We start from the raw sequence: 14378 nt of genomic DNA, 5'->3' as shown, positions 1-14378 counted from the left end.
ATAAACACTTCCCTCTCTCGATCCAGCGCTGTTTCCATCTGCAGCAGTGTTCCCCTCTCCCGCTGCTCTCACAGGACACAGGAGAAGTGGGAGAGGGTAAAATTCCACTTTTAAAGCAGACCCTCACCCAAACGTTTATGGCCAAGGGGCAGTAAATTCAGACAGATGAGTCGCGGACAGGGGAGGACTGGGAAGGGGGGCTGGGTGGCAATTGGCCCCTGGGCCACTCTGATGCTGGGTAAAAAAGCCGCACTCAGGGCTGGACAAATGTAGGGGCCAGATACTGTATACAGCTGCCGGTCGCTGCTACACAATGTAATATTTGCAGAGCTGCAGCGGCACGGTATGAGTGTGCAGAGTACGCTCCTGTACCCGGCTGGCACAATACTAACATGGTCACTTCCCTGTCAGGCAGAGTGATCTCCATCCGACAGGAGCTTCCTAGGCCCCGCCTGGCGTGATGTCATGTATTTTTGTTAAACCTCCTTTTTTTTGCTATTAACATTAAATTCTGGGTTACCACATTGCATTAGGTTTGTCTTGATTCATAACATCAATATCTGTTATGAAATCAAGTGGGGATGGCTGGTGAGCTGATTTGATGATTCAATGGGCCACTTGACTGGGCTTGCCCCCCAGGCCTAAGGCTGCCAGCCCTCCCCTGGTCGCGGAGTTACCGCTCCCCAAACGCCCACCCAGATTTCTGAGATGGGAAAGAGCGACACCTATTTGAAAAAAGTATGCAGGCATACGACATACCCCTGCCACACCCCCTGTTACATGAAGAATAAATACAAAGAAAATGATAGGTTAAAGTTGTTATAAAGGTTAAAGATTTTTTTACCTTCATGTACTCTATGCATAAAGGTAAAAAAAAAAACTTCTGTGTGCTGCTCCCCCCCCCCCCCACAGTCCCCCTAATACTCACCAGAGTCCCCTCAGAATCCAGCGATGTGCACTTGAGCCTTGGCTGTCCCAGGCTCTCTATCCTCATTGGCTGGGTCACAGCAGCGGGAGCCATTGGCTCCTACTGCTGTCAACTACAGCCAGTGAGCCAATAAGGAGAGAGGGGGCAGGGCCGAGCCACAGCTCTATGGGTCTTATTGATGCATAAAGTGGGGCTTGGGAGCTAGCACACACCAGTGCCCCCATTTCAAGCAGCTTGCTATTGGGGGCAGTGGTCAAGGGGGAGGAGCCAGGAGCGCCGGTTGGGGACCCAAGAAGAAGGGGACCGGGGCTGCTCTGCGCAAAACCATTACACAGAGCAGGTAAGCGTGGCGATATGTAACATGTGTGGGGCAATAAACATTTTCATGCATGGGCACCCACAACGCGTGCGATTATGTGCATATATGTGGGGGTGGGGGACTCAAAAATGTCAAGCACATTCCTTTCTGGGTCAGCAACAAGCAGGGGAGGAGAGCAGTTGTGCACCCACTCTTCACCTGCTGCACACAGAAGGTTTTTTACCTTCATGCACAAAATTCATGAAGGGTAAAAAAAACTTGTGCCTTTACAACTACTTTAATCAGGGACATCGGCATCAGGAACTGATCACTAATGCTGTCGCTAATCAAGGAATGATTCATTTTATAAATGTCAGCTGGTCAATGGAGTCTGTGGACAGACACGCTCTTTTATCTGTCACAAAACCTCCGGCAGCACTGAATGCCCATTTGTAAAGCACGCTGGATGCAGGGCAGCCCAGCATCTAAAAAGCATACTGGGCAAGAGGAAAAATAAAGAAAGAAAAGAAAATGTATATATGTAACAATTTAGAAATTGGATGGAAAGTATATCACTGTAAAATAAATCCTTTTAGATAAATTGTGTATTTTTTTTATAAATATATACAAACATCATACCAAAATGAGCTGGGAAGAGGAACTGTCATTCTGTTCCTGAAAACTGATAGGAACAGATACTTCACTCCATATCAGCCATAAAGCTGGGAAGCAAAACAGTATCATCTACCTATTTATTGATTGCATGTATTTTCTCTATCCATATGCCCCAGGACCTAGGGTTGCCACCTCATCTCTTTAACCACTTCTGGACCCTAAGGATTTACCCCCTTAATGACCAGACCATTTTTTGTGACTGCATTACTTTAACTGACAATTGCACGGTCATGCGACGCTGTACTCTAATAAAATTGATGTCCTTTTCTTGCCACAAATAGAGCTTTTTTGGTGGTATTTTATCACCTGTGCAATTTTTATTTTTGCGCTATAAACAAAAAATAAGCTACAATTCTGAAAAAAAAAACATAATTTTTACTTTCTGTTATATAACATTCCCAATAAAAAAACTTTAAAAATCAAAATTTTCTCATCATTTTAGGCCAATTTGTATTCTGCTACATATTTTTGGTAAAAAAAATCCCAATAAGTGTACATTGATTGGTTTAAGCAAAGGTCATCGAGTCTACAAACTAGGGGAAAGATTTGTCATTTTTATTTTATTTATTTTTTTTTTTTTTACTAGTAATGGCGGTGATCAGCGATTTTTAGCGGGAATGCAACATTGCGGAAGGCAGATCGGACCCCTAACTGACATTTTTGACACTTTTGGGGGGACCAATGACATTACTGTGGTAATCAGTGTTAAAAAAAAAAAAGGGAAGGGGTTAACACCAGGGGCGATCAAAAGGTTAAATGTTTCCCTAGGGGGTGCTTTCTGTGTGGGGGATGGGCTTGCTGCATGAACACAGAGACCTGTGTTCCTAAAAAGGAAGAACACAGGATCCCTGTGTTCATGACTGACAGAACAGCGGTCCGCTGTGTTTACAATGGCAGACCAGCGTTCTGTCTCCACGGGTAGCGATTGCGGGTGCCCAGCGGCAATCACGGGCGCCGGACCGGCTGATTGGTTCCCCCTGTGGACAATGGGCACGCACGCACTCCCGCTACTGGTCCTGTACAGGTACGTCGTTTTGTGGGACAAAGCCGACCTGCTGTTGTAAAACTACGGTGGCTGGTCGGCAAGTTAAACCAGGACACACATTAGTTACACAGGTTCTGTGGCTGATTAGGGTGGTAATTAAACTCACTTAGTGCCTTATGTGCATTATATCAGCCTCAAACCCGGGGTAATTCATGTTTCCTGGTTTAACCGCTTGCCGACCGCCGCAAGTAAATTTACTGTGGCGGTCAGCCCCTGCCAGGCAGAGTGACGTTAATTAACGTCACTAGCCTGGGAGGGTCTGGGGAGCGAGCGCGCGCCCGCGGAGGCGCGCTCCCGTGCGGTCACGGACCCCCCCCGCGCGTGTGACTGGCGGACCCGATGTCCGCCGGTCACTCGGCGATCGGCGGGGGAGAGGGAGAAAGTCAGGCAGCTTGTGTAAACAAGCTGCCTGTCATTCTCCTCGATGTAAAGACACTGATCACACGGATCTACTATGTTGATCAGTGTCCTTACAGCTCAAGCCACAGCCAATCACAGTAGAAAGCACGCCCCTAGGGACACACACAGCCCCTCCCTCCCAAATAAAGTTAACCCCTTCACTACCAGTGTATTTTTACAGTAACAGTGCATATGTATAGCACTGATTACTGTAGAAATGTCACTGGTAACCCCAAAAGTGTCAAAAATGTCAGTCAAGGGTCCGATCTGTCCGCCACGCAATGTCGCAGTACCGCAAAAAAAATTGCAGATCGCCGCCATTACGCGTTAAAAAAAAAAAACAACAAAAATGACAGAAATCTTTCCCTTTGTTAGTAAACGCGATAACTTTTGCGCAAACCAATCAAAATACGCTTTTTGCGATTTTTTTTACCAAACATAGGTAGCATAAAACAAATTGGCCGAAAATGTTAAAAAATTTTGATTTTTACATTTTTTTGGGGGGGAATTTCATATAAAATGTGAAAAATATTGCTATTTTTGCAAAATTGACGCTCTTTTTTTGTTTATAGCGCGTGATCAAAAAATCGCACAGGTGATCAAATACCACCAAAAGAAAGCTCTGTTTGTGGGAAAAAAAGGATGCCAAATTCGTTAAGGTACAGCGTCGCACAACCGCGCAATTGTCCGTTAAAGTCACGCAGTGCCGAATCGCAAAATACCCCCTGGTCTTTTAGCAGGAAAATCCTCCGGGGCTTAAGTGGTTAAAGGAATGAGGTGGCTGTCCCTGGCTAGAAATCTTGTGAAGACACTTCACAAGCTATCACTTTTCTACTTTTCAAGTGCAGAGCTCTGGCTTACTGAGCATGGGCAGTGAGCTCCTATTACACACGGCCGCCATCTTTACTGTGGGCAAGTTGTCAGAAAGTGAGCGGACCACACCGGAGTCCAGCTATCCCCGGGTTTCAGGTGACCCGGGGCTGTGAAATCCGGGGCAGCACAAAGCCGTGTACCGCATACAGAAAGTAGGGTACGTGAACGGACACATAATATAATCGCACAGTACACTGCGCAGGAAGTGTGAGTCAGTGCGGCTCCCATAGTCGGCGCAGAGCCTGGTCACCATGGTAACGGGGCGCCGCTTGTGTTGACAACCAACGTGAGACTCCCGGGAGAGAACGGAGAGCCTTCATCACCATGCCGGCGGCTCAGGAGGTGGCAGCGGCCCCGGTACTGGGGACCCCCAGGCCGGACAATGGCAAGAAGAGCATCGGGCGGCCTGTGGTGAGGCTGGTGGTGACCGACACCGAGCTGGGGGAGAGAGAGGTAATAATACCGACTACCGTATATACTGGATGTGGACTCCGAGCCAGGCCTGGAACTACAAGTCCCAGCAGGAGAATTCAAGTGTGTAACAGCACAGGAGGAGGAGGGACACACACACTATATATATATATATATATATATATATATATATATATACAGTGCGTATATAAAGTCTGCGCCTCCCTTTGGAAAATGTCAGGTTTCCGTGTGATGTAAAAAAATGAGACAAAGATAAATCATTTCAGAACTTTTTCCACCCTTAGTCCGGGTTCACACTATAGGGATGTCAGATATTGCATGTGATTCGGAGCGCACTGCTCTGCAAATCCCATGCGATGTCTGTGCGATGCAAATTCAGTCATACAGATTGTATACAGATTCTATGGCTGAATTTGCATCGGATTCGGACACAACTCACACAGGACCCTTTTTTGGGTCCGCACCAGAATCGGATCTCATGGGTGTTCACACCTATGCAATCCGATTTATGTCCAAACTGACAGTTCCCACTGCGATATGCGAACTGATCTGGGGGCGTTGTTAACTCTGTATTGACACCCCCAGCGATTCGCATATGGCAGTGTGAACTGCCTGCAAGTTGAATGCGATGCGGGAACCCGTAGTGGATTCGCAGCGTTCCCACATTGCATATATGTGAACCGGCACTTAAAGCGGAGTTCCGGGCACAGAAAAAAATTTTCAGTGAACATACCCCCGGGACATTCAGGGCTAGTACATTCTACAATGGCTAGCCTCTGATTTGTCCTGGTTCACACTTACCTACAAGAAGAAATACTTACTTATAAAATTTCTTCCACAGCGTTGCCATCTCTCTTGTGGGCAGCTGAAGCCGGCGAGGTCCTCTTCTGCGTCTTCTTCCGCGTCCTCTTCTCCCAGAATGCGCCTGCACCGGCCCCTCTCGTCACTTCCGGTGCACCAGCCCCGGAAATGACGAGCGGGGCCGGTGCCGTCGCATTGATTCCTGGGAGCGATGACGTTCAGCTCCCAGGAATCATTGCAAGCCAGGAAGTGACGACGGAGCCACGGCGCAGAGGGAGGAAGTGAAGAATAGGTAAGTATATTCGATCTTCAATTACAAGGTAAGTAAGAAAAAAAACCTAACTATCCAATTCCTTTTCAGGTGAAGGAGAACAAGCGGACGGGCACAAAAAAAAAAAGATCGATTTTTGTGCCCGGAACTCCGCTTTAAAGTGGCGTTCCCCCCAAAAGTGGAACTTCCGTTCATTTGCTTCCTCCCCCACTCCGGTGCCACATTTGGCACCTTTCAGGGGGGAGGGGGGAACGGGTACTTGTTTTTGACAGAAGCCCTTCCCCACTTCCGGGAGACGGCGCCGTCCCTTGGAAGTTCAGCCCCCCTCCTCCTTCCCCTGCCGCTGAGCCAATCCAAATGCGCAGCGCGCTTCGCGTATGCACAGCAGGGACCCGCCCGTGAAGCTGCAAGGCTTCACCGCTGGGTTCCCTCACGGGCAATGGCGGCGGCAGCACCCGACAGTCAATGGAAACATCGGCTGCGGCGCCGACATCACTGGACTCCAGGACAGGTAAGTGTCCTAATATTAAAAGTAGGGATGCACTGAAATTTCGGCCACCGAAATTATCGGCCGAAAATGAGCCTCTCTCATTTCGGCCGATAATGGGTTAACAGTGCCGAAAATAAAATATGGCCGCCGTGGGGAAGGAGGAGGGCGCAGCGTAGGGCAGGTTTTAAAAGTCCCGCCTCTGGCCGGCCGTCTGCCTCTCAGTGACGTCCCTACTACAATCTGTGCATTATGAATGGACATACCAGGTCGGGGGGCGGGGCGGGGCGAGCGGCCGCTATAGAGAGAACTAATGTGATCCTTCCTGTCAGCTCAGCACGTCTATGTGTGAATGAGAACAGAACTGAGCTGACACCGGGCGGGGGGGCGGGCGGAGCGGCCGCTATTAGCTGTGACTATGTGAGAGCTTCACTTCACTGACAGGCATGTATCTCCGCTGACAAGGAAGAGAAGCTCTCACATAGTTACAGCTAATAGCGGCCGCTCCGCCCGCCCCCCCCGCCCGGTGTCAGCTCAGTTCTGTTCTCATTCATACATAGACGTGAGGAGCTGACAGGAAGGATCACAATAGTTCTCTCTATAGCGGCCGCTCGCCCCGCCCCCCGACCTGGTATGTCCATTCATAATGCACAGATCGTAGTAGGGACGTCATTGAGAGGTGGTGCCGCCGGCCAGAGGCGGGACTTTTGAATGCAGGACACCCGAGGAGGAGGACGCTGAGGCAGTGGGAGTGGGGGGAGATGGGGGGGAGCTGAGGCAGTGGGAGTGGGGGGAGATGGGGGGGAGCTGAGGCAGCTTACCAATGATATTAGTATTATGCAGCATGAGGGGTTAATGTATTGTCACTGCAGGTCACTCATCTATTAGTGACCGACCAGTGGCAGGTAATTAACCCCTTTGTGCTGCATTAGTGCAACCAGTATCAGTGTTAATTAACACTGGTTGCACTAATGCAGCACAAAGGGGTTAATTACCTGCCACTGGTCGGTCACTAATAGATGAGTGACCAGCAGTGACAATACATTAACCCCCTCATGCTGCATAATACAAATACCATTGGTAATTAAATTAACCTATTGCCAACCCATCATAGTACATATACTGTGACAGGGTGGCAGCGACAGGTGTATGTCGCTGCCTGTTTTTGGTGTATGCCCCTGTTCTATCCATTTTAAAAAAAATTTTGGGGGAAAAAGTCATTTTCGGTTTCGGTTTTCGGCCAAGGGCATCCTGCATTTTCGGTTTCGGTTTCGGTCCAAAATTTTCATTTCGGTGCATCACTAATTAAAAGTCAGCAGCTACAGTATGTGTAGCTGCTGACTTTTAATTTTTGGAGGGGGTGAGGCTGGAACACCGCTTTAATGTGACCTATAAACTCTACAACTCAACTGAACAACAAACTGAAATCCTAAATCTTTAAGGGGGGGTGGGGAAGAAAAATAAAAAAACGAAAATACTGTGGTTGCATAAGTGTGCACACCCTCTTATAACTGGGGATGTAGCTGTGTTCAGAGATGAGCAATCACATTTAAACTCATGTTAAAAGAGAAGAATGGGGTTTGGTTTTTCCTCCCATTTATAGTTACCTAGGTGGATGCTGCATCTGTCCCCCGGCTCCTCTGCACTGAGAACTGAGCGATCAAACCCTTCCGATCGCTCGCTTCTCACACCTCCCTGAGCAGAGAGTTGCTGCCTGTCAGTCACCGCTATCCTCTCTGCTCCCTCCTCGCTCATTGGAGCGCTGTGCTGTGGAGGGGCAGGTGCAGCCTGCTCAGGCTCTCAGCGGCTTGCTTAGAGGCTGAGCCGGGTGTCGGTTCAGGCATCTGGCAGATCCCAAATCTGTGGTCACAAAGACACTGTGAATGGACCGACTTCTGTGACATCAGCGGACTTCAGGCCAATCTCTGCTGAAAACGGGTCACAGTACTGCAGAAAGAACTGCAATCCTGTGATCCATAGGAGATGTACAGCCAAATGAGCTTTGGCTTTACATCTCCTTTAAATAGGAGTCAGTACACATCTGCCATCATTTAAAGTGCCTCTGATTAGCCTCAAATAAAGTTCAGCTGTTCTTGTAGGTCTTTCCTGACATTTTCTTAGTCGCATCCTACAGCAAAAGCCATGGTCCGCAGAGAGCTTCCAAAGCATCAACGGGGTCTCATTGTTAAAAGGTATCAGTCAGGAGAAGGGTACAAAAAAATTTGTTAGAGGCGTTAGATATACAATGGAACACAGTGAAGACCGTCATCATCAAGTGGATAAAATATGGCACAACGGTGACATTACCAAGAACTGGACATCCCTCCAAAATTGATGAAAAGACGAGAAGAAAACTGGTCAGGGAGGCTGCCAAGAGGCCTACAGCAACAATAAAGGAGCTGCAGGAATATCTGGCAAGTACTGGCTGTGACATACATGTGACAACTATCTTCCATCTTCTTCATGTCTGGGCTATGGGGGAGTGGCAAGACGGAAGACTTTTCTTACGAAGAAAAACATCCAAGCCCGGCTAAATTTTGCAAAGACAAATCTGAAGTCTCCCATAAAACATGTGGGAAAATGGGTTATGGTCTGATGAAACCAAGGTTGATCTTTTTGGCCATAATTCCAAAAGATATGTTTGGCGCAAAAACAACACTGCACATCACCAAAAGAAAACCATACCCACAGTGAAGCATGGTGGTGGCAGCATCATGCTTTGGGGCTGTTTTTCTTCAGCTGGAACAGAGGCCTTAGTAAGGTAGACAACATTTATGAACAGTTCCAAATACCAGTCAATATTGGCACAAAACCTTCAGACTTCTGCTAGAAAGCTGAACATGAAGAGGAACTTCATCTTTCAGTATGACAACGACCCAAAGCATACATCCAAATCAACAAAGGAATGGCTTCAACAGAAGATTACATTTTTGGAATGGCCCAGCCAGAGCCCAGACCTGAATCCGATTGAAAATCTGTGGGGTGATCTGAAGAGGGCGGTGCACAGGAGATGCCCTCCCAATCTGACAGATTTGGAGTGTTTTTGCAAAGATGAATGGGCAAATATTGCCAAGTCAGGATGTGCCATGCTAATAGACTCATACCCAAAAAGACTGAGTGCTGTAATAAAATCAAAAGGTGCTTCAACAAAGTATTCCTTTTAAGGGTGTGCACACTTATGCAGCCATTATTATTTTTTATTTTTATTTTTTTTACTTCCCTACACCTAAAATATTTCAGTTTGTTGTTCAACTGAGTTGTACAGTTTATGGGTCACATTAAAGGTGGAAAAAGTTCTGAAATGATTTATCTTTGTCTCATTTTTTTTTTTTTACATCACAGAAACCTGACATTTTACCAGAGGTGTGTAGACTTTTTATATCCACTGTGTGTGTGTGTGTGTGTGTGTGTATAATTAATATTTTATTTTTAATATTATTAATATTTTTATATAATATATTTTTATAATGTACATTATGACCACCCACCTAATATTGAGTAGGTCCCCCTTTTGCCAACCAAACAGGCCTGACCCATGGAGGCATGGATGCCACTAGACCTCTGAAAGTACATTATGGTCTCTGACAGCAATCTGTCAGTAGCAGATCTTTTAACCACTTGCCTACCGGGCACTTTCACCCCCTTCCTATCCAGGCCAATTTTCAGCTTTCAGCACTCTCACACTTTGAATGACAATTGTGCGGTCATGCTACACTGCACCCATATGAAATTTTTATCATTTTTTTCACACAAATAGAGCTTTCTTTTGGTGGTATTTAATCATCTATGGGTTTTTTATTTCTTACAAAAAAAAAAGAAAGAAAATTAAAAAAAAAAAAAAAAAAAGGGTTTTCTTATTTTCTGTCAGTAAATTTTGAAAATAAATACATTTTTCTCCTTCACTGATGTGCGCTGATGAGGCGGCATTGATGGGCACTGATAGGCTGCACTGATGGGCACTGATGAGGTGGCACTTATGGGCACTGATGAGGTGGCACTTATGGGCACTGATGAGGTGGCACTGATGAGGAGGTACTAATATGCCGCACTGATGAGCACTGATAGGCGGCACTGATGAGCACTGATAGGTGGCACTGCTGGGCACTGAGAGGCAGCACTGACAGGCGGCACTGATGGGCACTGAGAGGCGGCACTGCTGGACACTGATGGGTGGCACTGATGGACACTGACGGGTGGCACTGATGAGCACTGATGAGCACTGATGGGCGGCACTGATGAGCACTGATGGGCAGCACCATCAGTGCCCATAGTGCTGCCAGTCAGTGCTCATCAATGCCTATATGAGCAGGCACTGATGGGCACTGACTGGCAGCACTGATTGTGGGCACTGATGAAGGGGCACTGTGGGCACTGATGGTGGGCACATTGTATTGTATTTACCTCTGTTGTAATCAGGGCACTGGTGATCAGTGCCCTGATTACATTTGTCTGTGTCCCCAAACGGCTGATCGGCTCTGCTCCTTCCTCACACTGCAGTCTCTGTGTGAGGAAGGAGCGCTGGCGATGAGAGAGGATCTCATACAGTATGTTTAAATATGAGATCATCTCTCATTGCATGGGCCGATCACGTGGTAAATGGCCGCTGTGATTGGCCATTTACCACGATCTGTGATTGGCTGTGTCCAAGGGACACGGCCGACACAGATTTTCCCCGATGCGCGCTCGCGGGAGCGCGCGGGGAGCCTGTTTCTGGGAGGCCGTTTAAAGACAGCCTCCCGGAAATTCGAGTCGGCGCTGCAGCCGTACTTCGGTTATAGCGCGGACCGGAAGAAGTTAAGTCACATGAGCCGAACACAAGCCCCGCGGGCTGAATCCAGCACTTCAGGCCATTTCATGTGACCCAGGCTCCCAGCGCAGCGCAGGGAGTCAGCGCAGCCCTCTACCAGGAAATTCTAGAGCACTTCATGCTTCCCTCTGCTGACCAGATTTATGGAGATGCTGATTTCATTTTCCAGCAGGACTTGGCCCCTGCCCACCCTGCCAAAAACACCAATACCTGGTCACATGATCATGGTATCACTGTGCTTGATTGGCCAGCAAACTCGCCTGACCTAAACCCCATAGAGAATCTGTGGAGTATTGTCAAGAGAAAGATGAGACACACCAGACCCAACAATGCAGATGAGCTGAAGGCCGCTATCAAAGCAACCTGGGCTTTCATAACACCTTAGCAGTGCCACAGGCTGATCGCCTCCATGCTACGCCACGTTGATGCATTAATTCTTGCAAAAGGAGCCCCGACCAAGTATTGAGTGCATACTATATACTGTACATGGACATACTTTTCACTAAGCCAACATTTCTGTATTAAAAATCCTTTTTATTATTGATCTTCTCTAATATTCTAGTTTTCTGAGATATTGAATTTTGGGTTTTCACTAGCTGTAAGGCATAATTATCAAAATTAAAAGAAAGAAATGCCTGAAATATATTAATCTGTGTGTAACGCATCTATATATGAGTTTCACTTTTTGAATTACTGAAATAAATGTAACTTTTTGATGATATTCTAATTTTATGAGATGCACCTGTATATAGGGGAATCAGGACCTCTTTCCTCCTGCTGGTGAGCCCTCTAGTCCAGTGATGGCGAACCTATGGCACGCAGAGCTCTCTCCCTGGGCATGCCAGCTATAGTTTTCTGAGCAGCGCCGGGCAAACAAAAGCTCCACACACTTCACTGAGAGGAAATATCGCCCAGTGTCCATGCACTGTCCCGGCACTGCCCTTCCTCCTCCAGATCACTCACAGCACTTTGACCCAGAGCATAACTCTTTAGAGAAAACGCTTTGGGACCAAATCAGACCGGCAAGAAGGGCGGCCAATCACCTCCCCCAGCCGTTGGATGAACAGCCAATCGACTGGGCGGCCAATCACCTTCCTTGTTTAGGGAATGAACAGCCAATCGACTGGGCGGCCAATCACCTTCCTTGTTTAGGGAATGAACAGCCAATTGACTAGAGGGTGTGGGAGGAGAAGTGGGCGTTTGCTTGCTCGGAGGTTGCCGAATGCAACTGCTTCAATCCACTGGGGAGATGAGTTCGGAGCTGCGCCATGTGACCGTGTTCTGTGCTATGGGCGTTTGCTATGGGTGTGTGGGCAGAGGGAGCAGGATGGGCTACATGAGTGTCACTGCACCACTGCTGTACCACAGCAAAGGGGGGAGGGGGTGGTAAACTGCAGAGGGGGGACCAAATGTGTGATGAAGAGGAAAGTGTGCCATGAGCTGTATGGAAGGTGGGATGCATGGTGAGGAGGTGTGCTATGAGTTACAAAGTACATGACGATGTGTAATGTGTAGCTCACTAACGTGATGTGGCCGGACGACAGAGTTGTGAGCTGAAGGGCAATACATATTATGTGCTAGAAATTTACAGTGTGATGGAGTTGTGCGATGTGCTGCATGGCGATGTGCTGCATGGCGATGTGCTGCATGGCAATGTGCTGCATGGCGATGGATGTTGGCACTTAGAAAAATACAAGTTGGTTTTGTGTCGCAGTTTGGGCACTCGGGCTCAAAAAGGTTCGCCATCACTGCTCTAGTCTGACTCACCCTCTAGAAAGGAGGGGATTTCCCAAAAGGGCGACACACTACTCCTCAAAAAAGTAGGTCTTTCAACATAGAGGGTGCCTAGGCAAATTTCAGGCATCTTGATCCCCCCTGGCTATACACGCCATGACTATTGCCTGTTCAATTGGTATTGGATAGAAGTTTGTGAATTTTTTTTTACTCTATAAAGTTTGATGTAGCATTGGTGCTTTGAAAATGTATTCTGGAATTGGGGCGTATTGTTGTTCAAAATGCTGTTCTGACACTAAGCAAAGCCTTGACAATGATGGTTTATGGTATTGGTATATGAATATTCCTGAAATCTTGTATTGTCTCTGGATTATGTATCTGTATTGTTACTGTCTATGTTCTCAATAAAGCTTCAGTTAAAAAAAAAAAAAAAAAAAAAAAAGATCTATATTTGGGGAAATCAGGACCTCCTTCCTCCTGCTGGTGATCCCACTAGTAATAACAATTATCTATATAGAGGAATCAGGCTTCTTCCTGCTGGTGATCTCTCCAGGGCCAGACCGGGAATAAAATTCAGCCCTGGAAATAATTTCTTAGCAGCCTCATAGCATTATTATACCAAGCCAACAGCAGAACGTCATTATTTTCTAGTTCATAAAAGGGGAAACCATGCATTTTAAAGCACATTTGAAGAGTGTATTATATATAGATAAGTCAGATATGAAAGCACATAGGGCTATATATATATATATATATATATATATATAAGCAAGCTCCGGTTAAAAGTGTTAAAAGTGCAGACATGGTACAGGAGGTGGTCATAGGCTGTGTTGACATGGTACAGGGGGACATGTCAGAGGCTGCGGACATGTTACAGGAGATGCAGGGGCTGCAGACATGGTAAAGGGGATGTAGGGACTGTGAACATGGTACAGAAAATGCAAGGGCTGCGGACATGGTACAGGAGATGCAGAGGCTAAAACAACCAAATGTATAGAAATGTAGGACTTTCAAGGCCACAAAGGAGGGAGGATCACACATATATATATATATATATATATATATAATATATATATATATATATATAAATTTATTACATCAGTAGGCTGTTAAACAAAACATAATTAGACATAAAACATATTCCTAATATGAATATTGTAAATACAAAACATAAAAATGTCCCTGATCGCGGAATGTGCAGGTCCTCGAAGCCGACGCATTTCGCCAAGAGCTTCATCAGGGCTACAGAGGCCTTACAGACATTCTATACAAAAAAGTATATATATACAATTATATTCACACTCAAATACATAGTATTACACACTGATCATAGCTGAAGGCAAAAGGCATATATGAATGCAGAGGCTGCGAACATGGTACAGGAGATGCAGAGGCTGCGCACATGGTACAGGAGATGCCAGGCTGCGTGCTTGGTACAGGGGATACAGGGGCTGCGGGCGTGGTACATGAGATGAAAGGGTTGCGGGTGTGGTACAGGAGATATCAGAGGCTGCTGGCATGATACAGGAGATGCAGGGGCTGGGGGCGTGGTACAGGAGATGTCAGAGGCTGCAGGCATGGTACAGGAGATGCAGAGGCTGTGGGCATGGTACATAGGGTTGCCACCT

General features: G+C 46.9%; 1 protein-coding gene across 1 annotated transcript in view; it reads left to right on the top strand.

Moving 5' to 3' along the window:
• Positions 1-4368: 4368 nt before the first annotated feature.
• Positions 4369-14378, top strand: part of CFAP69 (cilia and flagella associated protein 69) — a 104559-nt gene continuing 94549 nt past the window's right edge. Inside the window, exon 1 of the mRNA XM_082259192.1 lies at positions 4369-4671. Within this exon, the coding sequence (XP_082115318.1) occupies positions 4543-4671 (129 nt within the window). The 5' untranslated portion in view covers positions 4369-4542. The remainder of the gene's footprint in view (positions 4672-14378) is intronic.

Source organism: Pelophylax lessonae (assembly GCF_965119305.1).
Source record: "Pelophylax lessonae genome assembly, chromosome: 5".
Lineage (NCBI taxonomy): Eukaryota > Metazoa > Chordata > Amphibia > Anura > Ranidae > Pelophylax > Pelophylax lessonae.
This window is presented reverse-complemented; position numbering and strand designations above follow the sequence as displayed.